General features: G+C 65.9%; 1 protein-coding gene and 1 non-coding gene across 6 annotated transcripts; both read right to left on the bottom strand.

The window, feature by feature from the left end:
* Window positions 1–1,743: 1,743 nt before the first annotated feature.
* Window positions 1,744–19,497, bottom strand: CHD4 (chromodomain helicase DNA binding protein 4). Of its 5 annotated transcripts, none has more exons than XM_029054263.1 (39): window positions 19,355–19,497; window positions 17,187–17,308; window positions 16,842–17,039; window positions 16,300–16,418; window positions 15,964–16,205; window positions 15,708–15,835; window positions 15,450–15,585; window positions 15,145–15,284; window positions 14,738–14,977; window positions 14,206–14,409; window positions 13,886–14,091; window positions 13,632–13,763; window positions 13,447–13,543; window positions 12,738–12,929; window positions 12,440–12,640; window positions 11,845–11,982; window positions 11,622–11,743; window positions 11,347–11,520; window positions 10,649–10,790; window positions 10,415–10,546; window positions 10,213–10,330; window positions 10,005–10,129; window positions 9,642–9,879; window positions 9,359–9,534; window positions 8,314–8,494; window positions 8,149–8,235; window positions 7,951–8,039; window positions 7,710–7,843; window positions 7,373–7,517; window positions 7,099–7,264; window positions 6,461–6,558; window positions 6,233–6,362; window positions 6,022–6,093; window positions 5,315–5,458; window positions 5,027–5,135; window positions 4,779–4,911; window positions 4,166–4,364; window positions 3,700–3,863; window positions 1,744–2,881 (listed from the first exon to the last, which is right to left on the bottom strand). In XM_029054263.1, the coding sequence occupies exons 1-39, from the start codon at window positions 19,452–19,454 to the stop codon at window positions 2,864–2,866; spliced, it is 5,691 nt and encodes a 1,896-aa protein (XP_028910096.1). In that variant the 5' UTR covers window positions 19,455–19,497; the 3' UTR covers window positions 1,744–2,863. The 5 variants fall into 5 exon arrangements, with proteins under 5 accessions (XP_028910096.1, XP_028910095.1, XP_028910094.1 ...); XM_029054262.1 differs by having other exon boundaries at window positions 8,314–8,491; window positions 15,145–15,323; XM_029054261.1 differs by having other exon boundaries at window positions 4,169–4,364; window positions 15,145–15,323.
* On the bottom strand, window positions 6,635–6,777 carry LOC114807852. Its single transcript, XR_003755891.1, has one exon.
* Window positions 19,498–20,237: the final 740 nt, after the last annotated feature.

The raw sequence follows: 20,237 nt of genomic DNA on the forward strand, positions 1-20,237 counted from the left end.
GTCTTCATCCCCATTTTACAGATGAGGGAACTGAGGCCCAGAGAAGTGACGTGACTAGCCCAAAGTCACACAGCTGACAAGCGGCATAATAATAATGGTGGTATTTGTTAAGCGCTTACTATGTGCCGAGCACTGTTCTAAGCGCTGGGGGAGATACAAGGTCATCAGGTTGGCCCATGGGGGCACACAGTCTTCATCCCCATTTTGTAGATGAGGGAACTGAGGCCCAGAGAATAATAATGACGGTATTTGTTAAGCGCTTACTATGTGCCGATCACTGTTCTAAGCACTGGGGGAGATACAAGGTGATCAGGTTGGCCCAAGGGGGCTCACAGTCTTCATCTCCATTTTACAGAGGAGAGAACTGAGGCCCAGAGAAGTGAAGTGACTGGCCTAAAGTCACACAGCTGACAAGCGGGGGAGTTGGGATTAGAACCCATGACCTCTGACTCCCAAACCCAGGCTCTTGCCACTGAGCCATGCTGCTCCTCTAATGGCATCTTTTCAATGGCATTTTTTAAGCGCCTACTATGTGGCAGGAGGCTCTGTAATAATAATAATTATGGAATTCGTTAAGCACTTATTGTGGGCTAAGCGCCGGGCCAGATACAATAATAATAACAACAGTGGTATTCGTTAAGCACTTAACCATGTGCCGGGCACTGTACTAAGCGCTCTGGAGAGTACAAATGACTATACAACAGACACATTTCTTGCCCGCAACAAATTTACAATCGAAGTCAGGATTAAAACCCTTCCCTAAACTGGGATTTCTCCCCAACCCGGGCTTTCGGTTTTGGATCTTATCCCTCCTCTGGTCTAGAGACCTCCCCCCTCACCTTGGTGGGGGGCTACCTTTTCACTGGGGGCATGGGACCCACCACCCCACAAATGGGTCACTGGCGGGGTAACTGGCCCCATCTCCCCCCAAAGCTGAACCCAAGGGCGACTGGCCCCATCATCCCCTCAGCTGGAACTGGAGGAATATCAGCCCCTTCACCCCTGTCTAGGCTGGGGTTTTTTTACGGTATTTAAGTGCTTACATACGCCAAGCACTGTTCTAAGCACTGGGGTTGATACAAGGTTAGCAGGTTGGACACAGTCCATGTCTCACACGGGGCTCTCACTGAACACTCATTTGAGAAATCAACTGACTTGCCCAAGGTCACGTAGCAGGTAGCTGGCATAGAACTCGGGTCCTTCTGACTCCCAGGCCCGAGCTCTATCCACTAGGCCAGGCTAATAATAATAACGTTGGTATTTGTTAAGCGCTCACTCTGTGCAGAGCACTGTTCTAAGCGCTGGGGGAGATACAGGGTCATCAGGTCGTCCCACGCGAGGCTCACAGTTCATCCCCATTTTACAGATGAGGTAACTGAGGCACAGAGAAGTTAAGTGACTTGCCCGCAGACCCACAGCTGACAAGTGGCAGAGCCGGGGAGTCGAACCCATGACCTCTGACTCCAAAGCCCAGGCTCTTTCCACTGAGCCACGCTGCTTCCCCGTGGCTACTTCTGGGCAGTTGGTGTCCGTGGAGAAAGTATTTATTGAGCGCTCACTATGCGCAGAGCACCGTACCAAGCGCTTGACCCAACAAGACCACTAATCCACCCTCCTCGAGAAGCTCAGCCGGGCCCAGGTCCCCAGGGAAGGTTGAAGGAGGATGGGAGAAGGGACTGCAGCGAGCCAGGGTGACCCCGGCCGGGCCCAGACCTCCCCCGGCTAGCAGGGACACCACCAGGGTCATCAACACGTGTTTATTGAGCGCCCACAGGGTGCATAGCACTGGAGGTGTCGGGGGTACACTTTAGCACACACACCGGCCCTGCTCCCAAGGAGCTTCCAATCTAAGAGGCGAAACGAGACTCAAACAGAAAATAAACATTACATATAAATACAGTATATTACAAGGAAGAGGCACAGACCCCCACGTCGGCCGGCAGACCGGTCGAGTCCCTCAAGGTGGTCTCTTCCAGGACGTCGGCCCCGCTTCGCCGCCCGAGGGAGGCCGTTGCGCGGAGCAGGAGGGAGCCGGGGTGGGCCAGGAAGAGGAGGGCGGGTGGGTAGGCGGGGTTGGCCTTGATGGGCCCAGCTGGGTGGGCGAGACTAGGGACCACCGCAGGGTGAGAGGAGAACCTAACCTTGCCCGCCTCGGCAGCCAAGGCCAGGGCAGGACCCCGGCGGGGGGCGGGGGCCACATGGTCCCCTCGCCGCCCCCAGGCCTCACCTCGCCCCCGCCCGCCGGCCCCACACAAGACCAGAGGACTAAAATACAAGGAAACCTTTATTTGCCATTTTTATCAACAAGTTCATGGTGGGGTTTTTTTTGGTGATTTTTTTTTCCTTTCCTTTTTTTTTTTTTTTGGGAATTTTTCTTTTTTTTGTTTTTTCCCCTCTTTCTTTCTGGCTGCCCAGTGCCTGGAACCGCTCGCTTCCTGGTACTTAAAACGATGCCGACGGAGGTAGCTGTGTCTCGCCCGGGGGTCCGGCCTGCCCCGAAAAGGGAAAAGAAACGGGGAGGGGGAGGACGAATAAACCAAAGTAAAGGGGGGGGGGGCGGGGAGGCAGATTTCAGATCGTTTCTCCGAGGTGCGGGAGCCTGCGCCAGTTTGTGTAACAGACGTGTAAATCTGTGTGTGTGTGTTGGTGTGTGTTTTGTGTGGGCCCCCGTGGCCCTGCCCGATCCCTGCAGATTGCGCCGGCGCTACTGCCCTGTGTCTCCGGCGAGAGGGGAGGGGGCTGCCCCTCGCTCCTGCCCCTCTCCCAGTGGAGAGGGAGGCTGTTCCTTTACAAAAATGGGCGATGGCGGGGAGGGGGCGGGGGTCCCTGCTCGGAGGCGCAGGCGGTGTCCGGTTTCGAATCTTCACTGCTGCTGGGCTACCTGAGGGGGCAAAGGCAGGACGCTGCAGTGAGGAGGAGGAGGAGGAAGGGAGGGAGGGGGGAGATGGGATTGCGGGGGCCGGACGCAGAGGCAGGATGACGCAGGAGGAGGGAGGAGGAGGACGTGGGGCGGGGGGGGAGGCTAACAGAGAGGCAGGATGCCACGTGAGGAGCAGGAAGAGGACAGTTCAAGGCTTCCTCCTCTCCCCGGACCGCCAGCCTCTTGTTCCGGCCCCTCCCATCCCACGGACGGAGGGGCCCCTTCTTCAAAGTCCATCTGAATCCCCAACTCCTCCAGGAGGCCTTCCCTGACTGGTCTCCCCACCCCCTCAACTTCCATTTCACTCTGGGAGCACTGGTGTATCCACATCCTCAGACTCTCTCCCTGCCCGTGGCTCCCGTTTTGGACCAGAAGCTTCTTGAGGGCAGGGATCAGGTCTAACCGGCTCTACTGTCCTCTCCCAAGCGCCCTGTGCACACACACTTGGCTACTCAGTACATGCTAGTGTGCAGCTCTCTAACCGACTGATTTCTACTGATGTCTGTCTCCCCCTCTAGACTGTAAGCTCGTTGTGGGCGGGGAATGAATGTAAGTTTGTTATAGTGTACTCTCCCGCGCACTTACTTCGGCGTTCTGCACACAGTAACCGCTCAATACATACAACTGACTGGATGACTAATGACTAAAAGGGAAGACAGAGGCAGAGCAGGGCAAGACACCACGGATGAAGGAGGAGGGGGAGAGAGTGGGGACGGAGCCGCCCCCTCCTCATCCAGGGAGGACAGGGGCCGGGAGGCGGGGGGGCCAAGGGTCCTCACCTGCTGAGGGGGCGGCTCGGGGCCCCGGCTGGCCAGGCGGCTGAGGATGTTGCGCTCGGACATCTGCAGGCGCACGGCCACGGGGGGGATGCGGGCGATGGTGGCCGGCAGCCGGGTCACGTCGGCCTTCATGTCGCTCAGCAGCTCCTCCAGCTGTTTGAGAACTGCACGGGGCGGGCAGGAGGGACGTGGTGAGCGGCCAGAGCCCCGGGGCTGGGGTCTGGGCAGTGCCCTCGATGCCCAGCGCCCCTCCCGCCCCCCACGAGCGAGGGGCGGCAGGGGCAGGGTCTACCCCGGTTCCTATCCTCCGCCCCCCTCAGAGGAAGCCTCCGTTCCTCACCCTGCTTGAAACGGCACCCTCTCCCCGGCCCCTGCGGGACTCTCGGCCACCGGCCCCCGGCCCTGGAGCCCCTTCTTTCGCAGCCCCCCCGCCAAGGTAGCCCAGGCACACCCGCCAGCCACTGGCTACCTTTGTGCAGGACAGCATTGGCGGGTTTGTTGCCGGCCATGGACTCCTTGGACAGGTGCTGGTGGCTCTCGGCCAGGCACTCCACCTCCGCGAAGCGGGTGTTGAGGGCCATGGAAGGATGCGAGGGGTCCTCGGACATGTTGAGGTAGGCCGCCCGCCGCAGCTGCTCCTCGATCACCAGGGCCTGCTCCAGGAGCTGGGGGGCGGGAGGGAAGACGGTGAACCCCCTGCCCTTTTCCCTTCCCACCGGGATCCCCGCAGGGCTATGCCCCAGTTTCCAGGGGGAGAAGGGAGGTCACACCCCTGGGGGCCTCCTCTCGGTTACAGTTTCCCCCAAGCTCTGGGGCGGGAACAGGCTAATCGGGTCGGACTCCCAGCTGAAGAGATCGTGAAGGGAGAGCGGGGATCTCATCTCCCGTTTCACAGATGACGGGAAGAAGGCCCAAGCGGGCGGTGAAATGCCTCGCCCCTCAGGAGGCCGGGTGACGGAGCCGGCTCTCCAACCCAGGGCTCCTGTGTGGAGCCCGTGGCCCCGCTCCCCCCGTGCCCCAGCACCCAAAGGGACAGGAGGGAACCGCCCCCCCGGGGCCGCCCGCGTCGGACCCGTCACCTTAAACCGGCGGGCCAGGAATTTGTTCTTGATTTCCAGGAAGTTGCCCCGGTTCATCTCTCCCTTGAAGGGCTCGTTGAGGATGGCGTAGCGTGGGTCGTTCTGGATGTCCTGCCACCGGGCGTAGCCGTGGCTGCGGGCGGGCTCAGGAAGACAAGCGGGAAGCTGGGACGCCGCCCTCTCACCATCCCCCGGCCCCCTCCCCACCGGTCCCGCCCAGACCCCCGCTGGACGGTGGCCAAGGATACTTGATGATGCCGGCCAGCAGCCAATAGTCGTGCCGCCGATGCCAGATCTCGTAGGTCTTCTTGGTGACGGTGGCTGCCCGCTCCTCGTTCTGCCACAGCGAGTGGAGCTCTGCGGGGCGGCAACAGGGTGGGTGAGTTCGGGGGTCCCGGGCCCAGTGGGCAGACCACCCCTCTACGTGGCACTCGTAGGCTCCACAGCTTCACTTTCAGTGCCGGGAGGTGCCCTCGCCTCCACTCCCCTTGGGGGGGCGGGGGGGGGCGGGGGTACCTCCGCCGGGCCCCACGTACCGGTGAAGCCTCCGTCGGCGATGTTGAACATGAAGCGCTGCTTGACCGCTTTCTTCTGTTTCTCGTCACCCGGTTCCCTGGGCGTCTCCCCGTTCTGCATCAAGACATCCTTCTTCTCCTCCTCCTCCTCTTTCTTCTCCTCCTCTGTGGGTGGGCAGGAGAGGGGACGGGGTCAGCTCCCCCTCGGCCCTGGCTCCGGGCACCGGCCCCAAGACGCTTGTGGGGACGGGGCTGCTTCTGGGCGGGAAGGGTCAGGGCTCTGCGGTCTGGAGTTACAGGACCAGGGAAGGGGGGACGGGGCAGACACGGAACTGCTGTTCCCCAAATCCCGGACCCTGGGGCGAGGGGCCCCCATGGGAGCTGTAGGGACACAGGAAACATCTTCCCCGAGCCTAGGGGGAGCACGGGAAATCCGTTCCCACAGGGAGCCGGTGAGCCGGAAAAGCCACCAGGCCCACAAGGGTCCAGAGAGATCCACGGAAGAGCATCCGAGCTGCGTTACTGAGGGGGAGTCAGGGATGGAGTCCATCCCTAACCACGAAGGGCCACGGGACTGACCCGGTGGGGCAGACTGCCACTCAAAATCTGGTATTCCTCACAACTCTCCCTGCTCTTCCTGAGGGCCAGGCTCAGGCACGCCGACACTGGGCTCATGTGCTCCCCGGGCCCACCCGCTCCCGATGGGCCTCCACATCGCCCACACTCACCCTTGTCCTCCACCACGATGGGGGTCAGGTCCACAACTGGCTTCTCCTCCACCTTCTCCACCTCTGTAGAAGCTGCGGGAGCAAGTGGGGGCTGAGCCCGCTGGAGCGCTCTCACCCGTCCGCCTCCTGACCCTCCCCACCTGCCTCAGTGACATCCCCTTCCCGTGGAGTCCCCCAGCCCGACCTCCCTGGGTGATCGGAGACAACAGACCTTTGGTCTCTGTTTCCATGGGCTCCTCCGGCCTCTCCTTGACACTGGGCTCCTCCTTCTTTTCCTCTCCCTCTGGGAGCTCCACGGGGGTCTTCTCCTCCTCGGGGGCAGGGGGAGGGGGCTGCGGGCCCTGGGGGCAGAGAGGGCAGCCGGTGAAGTGGGCAACGCCCGGGAGGGTAGGCAAACAGACAGGCGAGAGGATCCTCCTTTCCCTCCCTGGACTCTCACCTCTGAAGTCCCCTCGGGAGGCGTAGGCTTCGTCTCTTTCTCTCCTTCGGCCCCGTCCTCCTCTCTGCCGGGCCCCTCTTCCACCTTCACCCCATCCTCTGCCAACACACAGGGAAGAGTCGGACCCGGGCGGGGAGCGCGGGCTGGGCTGAGGGACCCCCTCCCCCGAACCCCTTTGTCCTCTCTTGCCTTTAAGGACCACCCCCAGCCTCGGGGGGGCCCTCCTAAACGGAGAGGGTTAGGGTTACTGTGTGTCCCGCCCGGACACCCCCCCGCCACAGCTCGGCACAGGGGGGCAGCTGCAAGGGCCGGGACGGGGACGGCAGAGCCCAGCGGCTCGGGCCCACCGGTCCGCAGCGAAAGCTGCCCGAAGCGGGCCGGGCTCCCAGCGGGTAGCCGCCGACCTCTCCGAGATGCCCGCCGGGCCCGGCACGTCTCGGCACTGACCATTTTCCACGGGGAAGGAGCCATCGGGACTCCCAGACTGACCCCTCCATCCCCATCGCCCTTCTCCGTGGGCCGCTCTGCCCCACCTCAATGCAAACCCAGGGTGAGTCCAGACACAAGGTCCCAGAAGCGCTCACTGGGGCTGTCGTGGGCACTGGGGGTGGCGGGAATGGGGGAAAACGGGGCCTCACCTGCCGGCAGGACGGGGGCGGGCGTGTTGGGCTGCGTGTCTCCAGGGGTGGAGGGCGTGGGGGTCTTGGGGGAGGGTGAGCCGGGCTGTGACATCTTCTTGTTCTCTTCCGCCTCGGCGAGCTCCGGCATGCTCCAGCGCCCGTTCACATGTTCGAACTCCTGGACCTGGGGGTCGGGGAGGCCGTCAGTGAGGTCCCCGTCCAGCCCCTCTCCAGCGGCTGGAGCCGGCAACCGGAGGTCGGGGGAGGGAGAGACAAGGAGGAGCCCCCTCACCTTCTTGCGGATGAGCGACATGACGCCGATGCGGGTGAGCACGTGCTGGCGGGACAGGCCCTCGCGGGGAACGCCGTCGGCGAAGGTCTCGGCCCCGTCCGCTCCCGGCTCACACAGGTGCCGCATGAACAGCGAGACGTAGGCCCTGAGGAAGGGAGACGGGTGAGCAGACGAGGCGGCGGCGGCCGAAAACGGCCTCCTCCTCCGACCCGGGGCTCAGCGACAAGCTCTGGTCCAGAACGAGAAGCCGGAGGACCCGCCCCCTAGACATATTCCCTTCCCCCGCTTCGTGCCCGGCCCGAACCCCGTCACCGCCCGGTGCCCCCCGGGCCCTCACTTGAACTCTTTCTCCGACTTGCCCCGCAGATCCCGCACCAGCCACTGAGTAGTGAAGGCGTCCTGGGGCGGCATCCCGTAGCGCATGATGGCATTGAGGAAGGCCTTGCGCTGGCGGGCGTTGAAGCCGAGGACCTGTGGGGCGGTGTTCGGTGAGCGGGGTGGAGAGGAGGAGGAGGAGGAGGATCCCCCGGGCCCCTCCGCCTCCCGCCCGCTGGGCCGGGGGCACCGCGGGGCCTCACCTCGATGTTGCCGCCCACACGGGCCAGCAGGGGAGGCAGAGGTTTGTCCTTGTCGTTCCGCAGACCCTTCCGGCTGGGCCGGCGGGGTGCTGTGCCAGCAGGAGGAGGGGAAGAGAGAGAAAAAGAGAGAGATGGGTGAGTGGGACCACGGCCGGGGGGGGGGGGGGGGGGGAGAGGAGGGGCGCGCACCACCCTCACCTTCCGAGCGCTCGTCAAAGTCCTCGTCGCCTTCCTCCGAGGCCACGGAGTAGTCGGACTGGTTGTCGGACTGGTCGTCCTGCCAATCTGAGGGGGAGAGCCGGGGGTGAGAGGCCGGGGTGAGATGTTGGGGACGACGGCGCGGGGCCCGGAGGGCGCACCCACCTCGGTCCTCCTGCGAGCCGTCGTTGTAGTTGACCTGCTTGCGGATGCGCTTGCCCTTGCCCAGGTTGCGGGCCAGGTCTTCCTGCTGCTGCTCGTAATGGTGGCGCAGCAGCTTCTCCCAGTAGTCGGGGTCTACGCTCTCCTCCTGCTTGATGATCTCCCGCTCCACCTCCTCCTCCTCCTGGCGCGAGGGAGGGGCCGGCACTCAGCGGGGCTCAGGGGGATGCGGCCCGCCCCTCCCCCCACCCCGGATTGACCAGAGGGTCCCCAGGAGGGTTTGGGAGCGGCGCTGGACCCTGGGTCTCTAAGGGCGTGAGGGAGGCCCACGCTGGGCCACTGTGGGAAGAGGCAGGGCCTGGCGGGGGTGGAGGGGACCTCGGCGGGCACGGGGTGACCCGCTTCTACCAGACGACCGGCCAGGGCACGGTTCCTCCAGGGGGTTCTAGTGCCCACCACAGATGCCTGGGCCAGAGGGCAGGGAGGGGCTGCTGCCCACGTTTAAATCCATTGGGGGCAGAGGAGCAGGTGGGGTCCTCCCCAGGATGCTGCCCGGACCGGAGCTCTGGTTTCCCCCCACATCCTCTCTTTTCATTCAATTCAATCTCATCTATCGAGTGCTTACTGGATACAAAGTACTGTACTGTGTACTTGGGAGAGTCCAATACAACGGTAAACAGATATATTCCCTGCCCATAACGCACTTACAGTCTCGAGGGGGGGACAGACGTTAATATGAATAAGTAAATTATAAGTGTGTAAAGAAGCGCTGCGGGGCTGGGCGAGGGGGGATGAATCACCCTTCCCCACCACCACCAACCCTCCTCTCCTTCAGAGGACCCCAGCAGACAGGGGTCACGGGAGGGACCGGACGGACAGACGGGGCGGCAACAGAGAGCACCGTTTGGCTCGTCTGGGGGCCACGAGATCAGAGGGGAAGGGGCTCTCTGGCCGGTGCTCGGAGAGCGCAGCACTGCAGAAAACCTGACCGCTGCTCTCGACCTCCCGGCGTCCTCCGGCACCTCCCTCACCCCGGCGTCATACTCACCCCCATCTCCTCTTCCCGCACCACATACTGGGCCACCTTGAAGGAGCTCAGATACTCGTTCATGCCCTGCAGCTCCGTGTCCTCCGTCTCGTCCTGGTTCCGGTCCAGCAGCCTCTCGATGGCCTTGTCGTCGTAGTGGATGACGCTGCTGTCCTCCCCTTCCTTGCTGTCCCCTCCTGCAGGGATGCCACGTGGGGCCCGGCCCCGGTCAGCCGGCGCCGCCCAGTCGGGCCACGGAGCCCCCCTCCTCCCGGTCCGAGCCCCCGCCCGGTCCCCTCCTCACCCCCGTCCGTGGCCTCATCCTTGAACAGCTCCTCGGTGCCGAACTTGAGGATGTCGTCCAGCTCCTGCTTGGACATGGAGCCGGTCTTGGAGCCCAGGCCGGGCCGTACCACCAGGTGGGTCAACATCATCTTCTTCTTGGCCACCTGGGTGATGCGCTCCTCCACAGACGCCCGCGTGACGAACCGGTAGATCATCACCTTCTTGTTCTGCCCGATGCGGTGGGCGCGGCTGAAGGCCTGCGGGGCGGGGTGGGAGAGGAGGGGCGGGGGCCCGCTGAGACCCCACCGGTGGGCCCGGCCCGGCCCGCCTCCCCGACCTCCCCCACCGCGGGCCCGATCCCGGCAGCCGCCGCCGGGCTCACCTGGATGTCGTTGTGGGGGTTCCAGTCCGAGTCGTAGATGATGACCGTGTCGGCCGTGGCCAGGTTGATGCCCAGGCCCCCGGCCCGGGTGGACAGCAGGAAGCAGAACTGTTGAGCGCCGGGCGCTGAGGGCGGACAGAAGAGCCCGTCAGGATGGGGGCGGGGGACCGGCCGCTCTCCGGTCGCGTCCCCCGGCCCGGCTCCTCACCGTTGAAGCGGTCGATGGCCTCCTGCCGCATGTTCCCCGTGATGCCGCCGTCGATGCGCTCGTACTTGTAGCCCTCGTGCTCCAGGAAGTCCTCCAGCAGGTCCAGCATCTTGGTCATCTGCGGGAGGAGTGGAGGGGGTCAGCCTTGGCCTTCCCCCACCCCGGCTCACCGCCCCCCCGCCCGCTGGGGCGGGCCCGGTACCTGGGAGAAGATGAGCACGCGGTGGCCTCCTTCCTTCAGGTTCTTGAGCATCTTCTGCAGCAGCAGCAGCTTCCCAGCTGCCCGGATCAGGGCGCTGCCGTCGTACATGCCGTTGGGCATCTTGGGCGCCTCCTGAGGTCGGGGGGGATGCACAGCGGGGCACGGGGTGAGGGGACTAGCGGGGTGGGGGGGGTGGGGGGGTGGGGGGGGTGCCCGCGTGTCCCGAGAACGTACCATGGCAGCCACGGGGAAGAGGTAGGGGTGATTGCAGCACTTCTTCAGGTCCATGACCACGTTGAGCAGAGACACCTGGTTGCCGCCGCCCCGGGCATTCAGGGCCTCGAAATTGCGGGTCAGGATGTACTTGTAGTATTTCCTGGACGGGGGTGGAGGCGGCGGAGGGCTCAGAAACGGCGGCGGCCCACCCCCCGGCACAACCACCCGCACCCCCTACCCGGAGCCCAGGGCCACCCCCGGCCCCCACGGAGCAGCAGTGTGGCCAACGGGACAGAGCACGGGCCTGGCCGTCGGAGGACCCGGGTTCTAATCCCAGCTCCGCCCCTTCCTTGCTGGGTGACCTCGGGGAAGCCACTTCCCTTCTCTGGGCTTCAGTGTCCTCAACTATAAAATGGAGATTCAAGGCCCGTTCTTCCTCCTAATCAGACCCTGAGCCCCTTGTGGGACAGGGACTGTGTTCGACTTCATTTTTTTAAGGGTATTTGTTAAGAGTTCAGTACGTGTCAAACCGCTTTACGCATGGAGGTGGATACAGGTTCATTAGGTTGGACGCACTCCCTGTCCCACGTGGGACTCAAAGACAAAGTAGGGGAAGGAACAGGAGAACGGAAGCACAGAGAAGTGAACCCCAGCACCTACAACAGAGGTAGATGCCCAGTAAGCGCTTAACAAATGCCATCATCATCATCACTCACTTCTGCATGGGACTGAGCTCGACGCGTACGATCAGCTCGGTCTTGGAGGGCATGTTCTTGAACACGTCCGCCTTGAGTCGCCGCAGCATGTGGGGGCCCAGCATGTCGTGCAGCTTCTTGATCTGGTCCTCCTTGGCAATGTCCGCAAACTCCTCCAGGAAGCCCTCCAGGTTGCTGGAGAAGGGGAGGAGCGGCATGGGATGGCAGGGCTTGGAGACCACGCCGGAGGAGGCGGGCGGACGGACGGAAGGGAGGGTGGGCGGGCGGACACTCACTGGAACCGCTCGGGGGTGAGGAAGTTGAGGAGGTGGAAGAGCTCTTCCAGGTTGTTCTGCAGCGGGGTCCCGGTCAGCAGCAGCTTGTGCTGGAGCGAGTAGCCGTTCAGGACCCTGAAAAACTGGAGGGGAGGGGGCGGGGGGAAGGTGAGGAGATTCAGTCACGGGCCCGGCCGCGACCCCGGAAGGGCCCGGCGGCGGCTGACTCCTCCCCCGTGCCCACCTTGGACTGATTGTTCTTGAGCCGGTGGGCCTCGTCCACGATGAGGCAGGCCCAGTCGATGGAGCCCAGGATGGCCATGTCGATGGTGATCAGCTCGTAGGAGGTCAGCAGCACGTGGAACTTCACCGAGGCCTCCTTCTGCCGGGGCGGAAGTGGGAGGAGGGAAGGAGAGCAGTCAGTTGTATCTATCGAGCACTTACTGTGTGCAAAGCACTGTACGAGAGTACGGTCCAACAATAGAAAGACACGTTCCCTGCCCACAGCAAGTAGAGGGGGAGACAAATATTCACACAAGTAAATGACAGACGTGTACCACGAGGGCTGTGGGGCTGGGATAGGGTGATGAATAAAGGGTGCGGCAAAAGGGAGCGGGAGAAGAGGAAAGGAGGGCTGAATCAGGGAAGGCCTCTTGGAGGAGATGGGCCTTCAGTAAGGCTCTGAAGCAGGGGAGAGTCATCGTCGGATTTGAGGAGGGAGGGCGTTCCAGGCGAGAGGCAGGACACGGGCAAGGTACAGTGAGAAGGTTGGCATTACAGGAGCCGAGTGGGAGGACCAACCCGTCACAGGGGTCCCACCCCCGTCCACCCCGCCTCACCTTCATGCGCGAGGCCTTCTTGCCACCCCGGATGGCGTTGTCCTCGAAGGAGAACTCGTTCTCGCGGATGATGGCGCGGCTGTCCTTGTCCCCCACGTAGGTGACCACGTACATGTCCGGCGCCCACATCTCGAACTCCCGCTCCCAGTTGATGATGGTGGACAGCGGCGCGCTCACCAGGAAGGGGCCCTTCGAGTGGCCCTAAGAGGATGATGGGGGAAAACAGTCAGACACGAACACACCCCCCCCCCCCGCCCTCCGGTCATCCGCCCGGCCCCCTTCCCTGTCAGCCGCCCACCTCCTTGTAGAGTGAGTAGAGGAAGACGGCCGTCTGCACGGTCTTGCCCAGGCCCATCTCGTCGGCCAGGATGGTGTCGGTGCCCTGCGCCCACGAGAAGCGCAGCCAGTTGAGTCCTTCCATCTGGTAGGGGTGGAGGGTCCCGCCCGTGGCATCCAGGTACTCGGGCTGGCGCTCGTACTTGACCGTCGGCTGCAGGAGGGCGAGGAGGGGGTGGGGGTCAGGAGCCGGCCCTGCGTCTCTCGAGCAGGTACTCGTCGCAGTAGTCAAATGGCGGGGGGCGGGGGAGAAGCCCTCCAACGTCTGCTCCCGGAGCTACCTGAACTCCCCCCGCCACTTCCTCAGATGCACCACTCGGGCTGCTTCTGCCCCCTCCCCTCCATCAGGCCTGCACTTTTTCAGGGAGGTGGGGGGGGGGGGTTAAGCACTTACTACGTGGCAAGCACTGGGAGAGATACAAGGTCATCAGGTTGGACACAGACCCTGTCCCGTGTAGGGCTCACCGACTTTATCCCCATTTTACAGGTGAGGTAACTGAGGCCCAAAGCGACTTGTCTGCTGTGTGACTTGGGGCAAGCAGCAGAGCCGGAATTAAACCCACGTCCTCTGACTCCCAAGCCCCTGCTGTTGCCATTAGACCTCATTCCTTCTTGCCATCATTCACCGCCCGCCCCGCGCCCTCAGCGCCCACAGGCGGCCCCCCACTCACATCCACCGTGGGGGTCTCGGGTGGCCGCTCCAGCTTCCTCAGCTTCACCTTCTTGAGCTTCTTGCCCGGCCGGCCTTCCTCGCCCCGCATCAGCTCCCTGCGGGGGCCGGGCCCGTCAGGAGGTGGTCCCGTCGGGGCCTCCCCCAGCCCCCCGGGACACCCCCCCGGCCGCCCCCAGAACTCACCTGTGGTTCCAGTAGCCCTGCTTAAACAGGTCATAGTCCTGCACTTCCACGTCCTCGCTCTCCCAGGAGGCCTGGTCGTAGGGTAGGTCACGCCACTTGATCAGGTAGTGGACGTGACCCTTCTTGTCCACACTGCAAGGCCGGAAGAGGCGCAGTCAGCCCTGGGGGGCAAGAGAGCCTCCCCTCCGGGTGGCTCCCCGCCCTGCGCCGGCCCGCCCCGTCCCCCCGGCCACCGGCCCCGCCGGCCCAGCCACCTGTGGTTGAGGATGCGGTGGATCATCATCCACTCGGGCTTGATGCCATAGCGGTAGAAGCGCTCCTCCATCTCAGCGAACTTGGGGTCCTTGTTCTTGCGCTTGCGGCTCTTCTCCTCCTCGCCCCCGAAGTCGCCGGACGGCGGCTCGTCCATGTCGTTCTTGCGCTGGTAGTTCCGGAACATCACCTGGCAGTGCAGCTCCAGCTGCGGGGGCACGAAGAGCGGGGTCGGCTTCTCCGGCCTCGGGAGCGCATTTCCCCGCCCCTCCGTTTACCGGTGAGCATCCTCACCCCGCCCCTCGACCCCCTACCCACGCACCTGCAGCTCCGACACCCAGGAGCAGTGCCAGTAAGACATGCCCTGCCACTTGACGAAGAACTGCCTCTCGGGCCGCCCCTCCAGGGGCTTCGGAGAGGGCATGTTGGGGTCCGCGTCTGGGGGTCGGGGCACCGGCGTGGGCGAAGGTGGTTGTCCCCACTTCCAGATGAGGATCTTCTGCACTTTGCCTTTCAGTGAGGGGCACTGAGGGAAAAGGAAAAGGGGAGAGGGTCTGAGTGCCAGCCCGCGCCCAGCCCGAACGGGTCTGGCTGGGACCCACTCCCCCAAATCCCCCATGCCTCCGGCCCCCTCAGCCACGGCCACGGCAGGCTGCGAGCGGCCCCGCTGAGCCAGGCCGGGTTTCCACGGGGACAGGGCACTGAGGCAAGACGGAGGCGAGGCTGGGCCGGGACGGGCCGTTCCGGGCTGGCATGTGACCCAACCCCCCCTCCCCCCCCCGACAACTCCCCACCCCCTTCCCCCCCGGCTCGAAGCGGCAGCTGCACCGCACGAGCGGCTCGCGGGCACCCACCGTGCAACGGGGGCACAGCCACTCGCCGTTGGGGATCTCGGGCAGCGGGGGGTTGAGGCAGTGGATGTGGTAGGACGAGGGACAGGTGTCGCAGCAGAGGAGCTCCCCGCCGTCCTTGCACACGCGGCAGAACTCCATGTGGTGGTCATCCTCCTCCTCCGCGTCGCCCCCCACCTCCTCCAGGATCTCTTCCCCCTCCGAGTTGTCTTCCTTGGCCTCCCACTGGATCCCCTCCTTTTCCTGCGAGTGGAGGAGGTGGCGTTTCAACCCGGGGTCCACCCTCTCCACCCTCGGATCCGCAGCTTCTCCCGGTGGGGGGGGGGGGGGGGGGGCAGGGGGAAAATGGGAGGAGGAAAGGGGGCTCCCACCCCGAGTCGACCCGCCCTCCCAGGACCCCGGGCACTCACACAGTGGGGGCAGCTCCACTTGCCCTCGGGGGCCTTCTCCATATCCGGATCCAGGCAGACCATGTGGTAGGCGCGGGGGCAGGTATCACACAGGATGATCTCCCCGCCCTGCTGGCACACCTCGCAGTAGTCCTGGTGGTCTGTCTCGTAGCCATCCACAGCCGTCACCTCCTCCTCGCCTGGACACCCCGCCCCCGCGAACGGGACCCGTGCTTATTTACGGAGGTCCGTCGGCCCTGCCCATCTGCCCCGGTCGCCCCTGCCCCGGCCCCACGGCCCCTCCGTGCCACCCGGCCCCGGCCCACCTTTCTTCTTCTTCTTGTTGGCGCGGAGCTTCTTGCGGCTACGACTGCTTCGGCTGGTGGAGCCGTCCGAGACGGAGTAGCTGTTGATGCTGGCGTCGTCAAAGTCCGATTCCACATCCAAGTCGTCGTCCTCGCTCTGGCCGGGCGGGAGGGGGAGAAAGAGGGACGCGGGAGGGTTACCTTGGGGGCGGCACGGGGAGGAAGATGCAAGGTCCCCAGCGAGGGCGGGGAGAGGGGAAGGGCGGGAGGCTGCCTCACCGAAGACCGTTTGCGCTTGGAGCCGAAGCCACCCAGCTTGATCTTCAGGGGCGCCACCTTCTTGGGTTTGGGCTTCTTGGCATCGGGCACCCGGGGGCTGCCCTTGGGCTTCCGCCGGGCATTAGGGCCTGAGGACAAGAGGGGGGAGAACGGGTACTCAGAAAGACTGGCAGACGGCGTCCCGGCCGAGACGAGCTCCCCCACGACCCCGCCGCCGCCCCCAGTCCGGCGCGACCCAAGCCCGGCCGCCGCCCACCTTTGCCTTCCTTGGTCTTGGCCTTGCGGATGGGCACTTCCACGGGCGGGGGAGGCGGGGCGACCTCGCTGACCGTGACCATGCTCTCCACCACGGCCACGGCCGCCGCGGCCGCGGCCGCCACCGACGCCCCCGAGCTGCCCTTGAACGGGTTGTTGGTGCTGAACTCCCGCCACTTGGCCCCCAGCACCATCATCATCTTCGAGACGGCGATCTTGGGGTTCTTGGCGGCGATCAGGGGCCTGCGGGTGGGAGGAGGAGCCGGTCAAGGGGCCTCGACGGAGGGAGGGAGGGAGGGAGGACTCCCCGCCCGCCCGGTCCGGCCCCGCCACGCACCGGACAAACTGGCTGAAGGCCTTGTAGTTGGTGAGGGCGTGGTAGTCCTCTTCGGAGAACACGTGGTCGATGTCCTCCATGCCCCAGTCCTCCAGCAACTGCCCCGAGGATTTGGGCTCCTGGGTAGGGGAGGAAGGGTCACAGCCCTGCCGGGACCCGGGCCGGCGGGGGCGGAGAAAGGGCCCGAGACTGAGCCGGAAGGGGCAAATTGAAGCGCGGGACGGGGACTGGAAGCTCCTTGAGGGCGGGGAGGGGACGGCGTCTTCTCGCCTCTACGAGACGATACACCTCTAGACCTTAAGTTTGTTATGCGCAGGGAACACATCCCTTACTTCTGCTGTACTTTCCCAAGCGCTTAGTCCAGTGCTCTGCACATAACGGGCACCCGATAAACGCCACTGACCGACGGATCGCTGTCCTCGTCTGAGCACCGCGCCCTACCCACGGCCAAGCGCTAACTACCAGCGAACAAGTGATTGATTAATTGATGGGCTGGAAAAGATGGAGGGGAAAAGCGGAGGGGGAGAGGTGGAAAAGGCCACCTTGGAGTCGTCGTCGTCATCGTCGTCATCCTCCTCCTCTTTCCGCTTCGACTTGCTCTTCTTCTCTTTCTTGGGGCCGATCTTCTTCTTCTTCTTCTTGCCGGGGGTGTAGTCGCTGCCCTCGCTGTCCGAGCGCAGCAGCGCCGCCTCGTCCTCCTCCTCTACGAACTCGGGCCCCTCCCCCGAGCTGTCCCCCAGCTGCCGGCGCAAGAGCACGGGATGGAGACGGGGGGAGGGAGACGCAAACACGCCGCCGCCCCCCACCCCTGCCCGCCACAGCCCACCTTGCCTGGCCGCCAGTCCCCCGCCGCCCCCGCCGAGCCCCAGAGCCCGACGGCCACTGACCTCTTTTTTCTGCCTCTTGCTCTTGGGGATTTTGGGGTCACGGGGCTTCTTGGGCTTCTTTTTCTTCTTGAGTTTGGGAGTCTCGGCTTCGGACAGGTCCTCCTCGGGATCCTCATCGTTCCCTGGGGGTGAGCCCGAAGGGGCGGGTGAGCCCTGGGAACGGACCGCCCGGGCCCCTCCCAGCCCGGGCCCTCCGAGCAGGTGTCGGCACGCCGGCTGGACGTCAGCCCGGGGCCCACGTCTTCACCCCGTCCCCAGTGGTTGGGTGTCTACCCCATCCCCCCCACAACCCCCAAGGGGCCGTACCGGGGCAAGGTTGACCCGACGAGGCGGGGGGGGGGGGAGAAAGACCGGCGGCCCCGGCCGCCCCCACCCGGTGGAGTCCGGCCGAACGGTCCGCCCGGCCCCGCCACGGGACGGCGGGCCCCGGACCGTCCCTCCCCCACCCGGTCCCCCCGGCCGCACTGGAAACGGCGGCGAGGAGGCGGCCGAAGCCCACCTCCTCGGGCCCGCTACCGCTCAGAGCCACCAGAGCCCCGAAGCCCGGGCTCGGCTACCAGCTCCCTAACCGCCACCGGGCACCCAGCGCGGCCGGAGCAGGGCACGGCCGGATAGGGCGCCGCTCCCCGCCCCCCCAAGCTTCCTTCCCAGCCTCCCCGGGGCGGCGATCCACCCTTCCCCCAGGGCCCAAACCCTTCCAGCTGTCGCCCCCCCCCCCCGCCCATCCCCCTCCCATCTGGCTCCCCCCTCCCCCCCCACCCCAGGCACTCACACAAAGCCCGGGGTTATGTGTGGGGTTGACGGGCAGGGGGGTGGGGGGGGGGGAGGTTTGGAAGGAGAGAGGGTGGGGGTGGGCGTGCTCGGGGGAGGGGGGGGGAGGCAGACCGCCGGCCGCTCCTTTGTGACAGAAATCCACACCGGCTCCCTCCCTCTGGCCCGGCTGTGGCGGCCACCCCCGCCCACCGCACAGCCAGAGCCAGCAAGGAGAGGGGGGGAGGTGGGGGGGAGGGGGAGGGAAAATGGCTCCTGACCACAGCAGCCAGCCCAGGGCACCCAGCAGCGACAGAGGCCGGGCAGGAAGTGACTGGAGGGGGAGGGGAGAGGGGACGGGAGGGAAGGCGGCACCACGGGGCCACCGGCCCCGGATGACCGCTCCCTCGCCCGTCGCCCCCTGCCCACCCCCCCTTGGGGGCTGGCAGCTCCGTGTAGGGCCTGGGGTGGGGGCGGGTCGCCACACCCAGCGGGGTGCAGGGGGGGGGAAGGATGTCCCAGGATTGGCTGGGGCGCCCGGGGTGTCGTCCACCCCCGCACACACCCTCCCAGACTCTGCCTGGCGGTGGTCTTCGCACCCTCCCTCCCCGAAACCCCCCGGGCACGAGGGCGGCCACGGTGGCCCGGGAGAATCCTTCGCCTGCCACCCCCGGGGTGCCAGGGGGCTCCAGGGTCCTGCCCGGGAGAGAACGGACACACCAGAGCCGGACACGGCCGGGGGGGGGGACACACCATCCTCCTGCCCGGCCCGGGGGGCTTTCACGGCGGTCCCCCTCCCCGGAGGGGGACGACACCCCGGGGGTCACCCTCCGCCTCGGTCCCCCGGCTGGCGTCGTGTCCTGGCGGGAGAAGGGAGCCCTCCTCGCCCCCCTTTGCCGGGACCCAGGGGGCGGGCAAGGCGCTGACCCAGCAGTGGGGCGGCCGGGCCGGTGGCGATGTGGGGGAAGATTTGGGAAAGGGGCAGGAACGGGGTGGGGCAGGGCGGAAAAACTGGGTCACCCAACAGCTCGGGGCAGAGTTCACCTTGGGAGACTGCGGGCCTGCTCGGGGCCAGGCTCCCGGGGAGCTTCGGGGGGGCCCCTAAATAGGGGCGCGGGGAGGGAAGGGGGGGGGGGGTCCTGCGGCCCGGCCACCTGCTCCCCCACCCCCGACCTGCCACGCCGTGGGACCCCGGGAAGCTCGGCCCACCCCCGCCCGGGGCAGGGGCGGAACAAAGAGGCCCGGGTCTTCGAGGGGCCCGGGGGAGAGGCGCCCCTTAAAGACTGGGGGGGCCGCGGAGGGACCGGCCCGGGTGGGTCTTTCTTTCCCCCGTCCGGGGGGCCCCCGGTGACAGCTCGCCGCCCCCCGGTGCCCGGCCCAGAGCGCAGATTCAAAGTTGGCAGAGTTTTCCGGTTTACCTGGGAGGGCCGGGGGGAGGCTGTGGTTGAGCAGCGCTTCCATGTCGTCCTCGTCGCTGGCGGCGGAGCAGGGGGACGGGGAGCCGAGGCCCGACGCCATCCCGGCCCGCCGGCTCCGGCCGCCCTAACGCTCGCCCCGATCACTGCGACGCCCCACGCCACCGACGACGAGCGGGGGGGAGGGGGGGGAGAAACGAGGGGGAGGGGGGACAGACAATCAGTGACGTGCCCGGGCCTCCCCCGGACCCCCGGCCGCCCCTTGGGCCCGACCCGGCCCAGGCCCCGGACCTGCAACTTAGTTCTTGCAGCTAGTTGGGAGAGGGGAGGGGATAAGAGGACCCCCCCCCCCCGCCCTTGCATGCATGCATGCAGGCATGCACGCATGCAGAGGCCTCTCCTCCCCCCGCCGGCCCAAGGGCAGAGGTGGCGGCCCCCGGGGGGGAGGGGAGCGGCTGCAGCTCCGGGAGGAGGGGCGGGGGCGGCTGGGCCCTTGGGGCTGAGCCGCAGGAGGCCCCGAGCTGGGGGGGAGGGGGGGAGTCGGGACCCAAGGTCACCGGGGGAGGGGGCGGCCGGGACCGGGGGGGCCCAGGCTCCCCCCGGCCGGGGGGTCTGCGGCCCGGGCCACGTGTCCCCGGGGGCAGACGGGGAACGGCCCGGGGCGGTGGGGGAGACGGACCCCCACCCCCAAACCGGGCCGGGGACGGCGGGGGTCCCGGGAGGGGGGGGTCTGCAGGAGGGGGGGGGAAGGGGGACGACCCCCTCCCCGGAAGGGGCCACGGGGGGCGAGGTGCGAAGCCCCGGGCCCGTCCTCACCCCGTAGCCGCGGCCGGTCCTGGGGGGCGGGGGGCGGGGGCGGTGTCGGCGTCGGTGGGGGTCCGGCCCG

Source organism: Ornithorhynchus anatinus, chromosome X4 (assembly GCF_004115215.2).
Source record: "Ornithorhynchus anatinus isolate Pmale09 chromosome X4, mOrnAna1.pri.v4, whole genome shotgun sequence".
In the NCBI taxonomy this organism is placed as follows: domain Eukaryota; kingdom Metazoa; phylum Chordata; class Mammalia; order Monotremata; family Ornithorhynchidae; genus Ornithorhynchus; species Ornithorhynchus anatinus.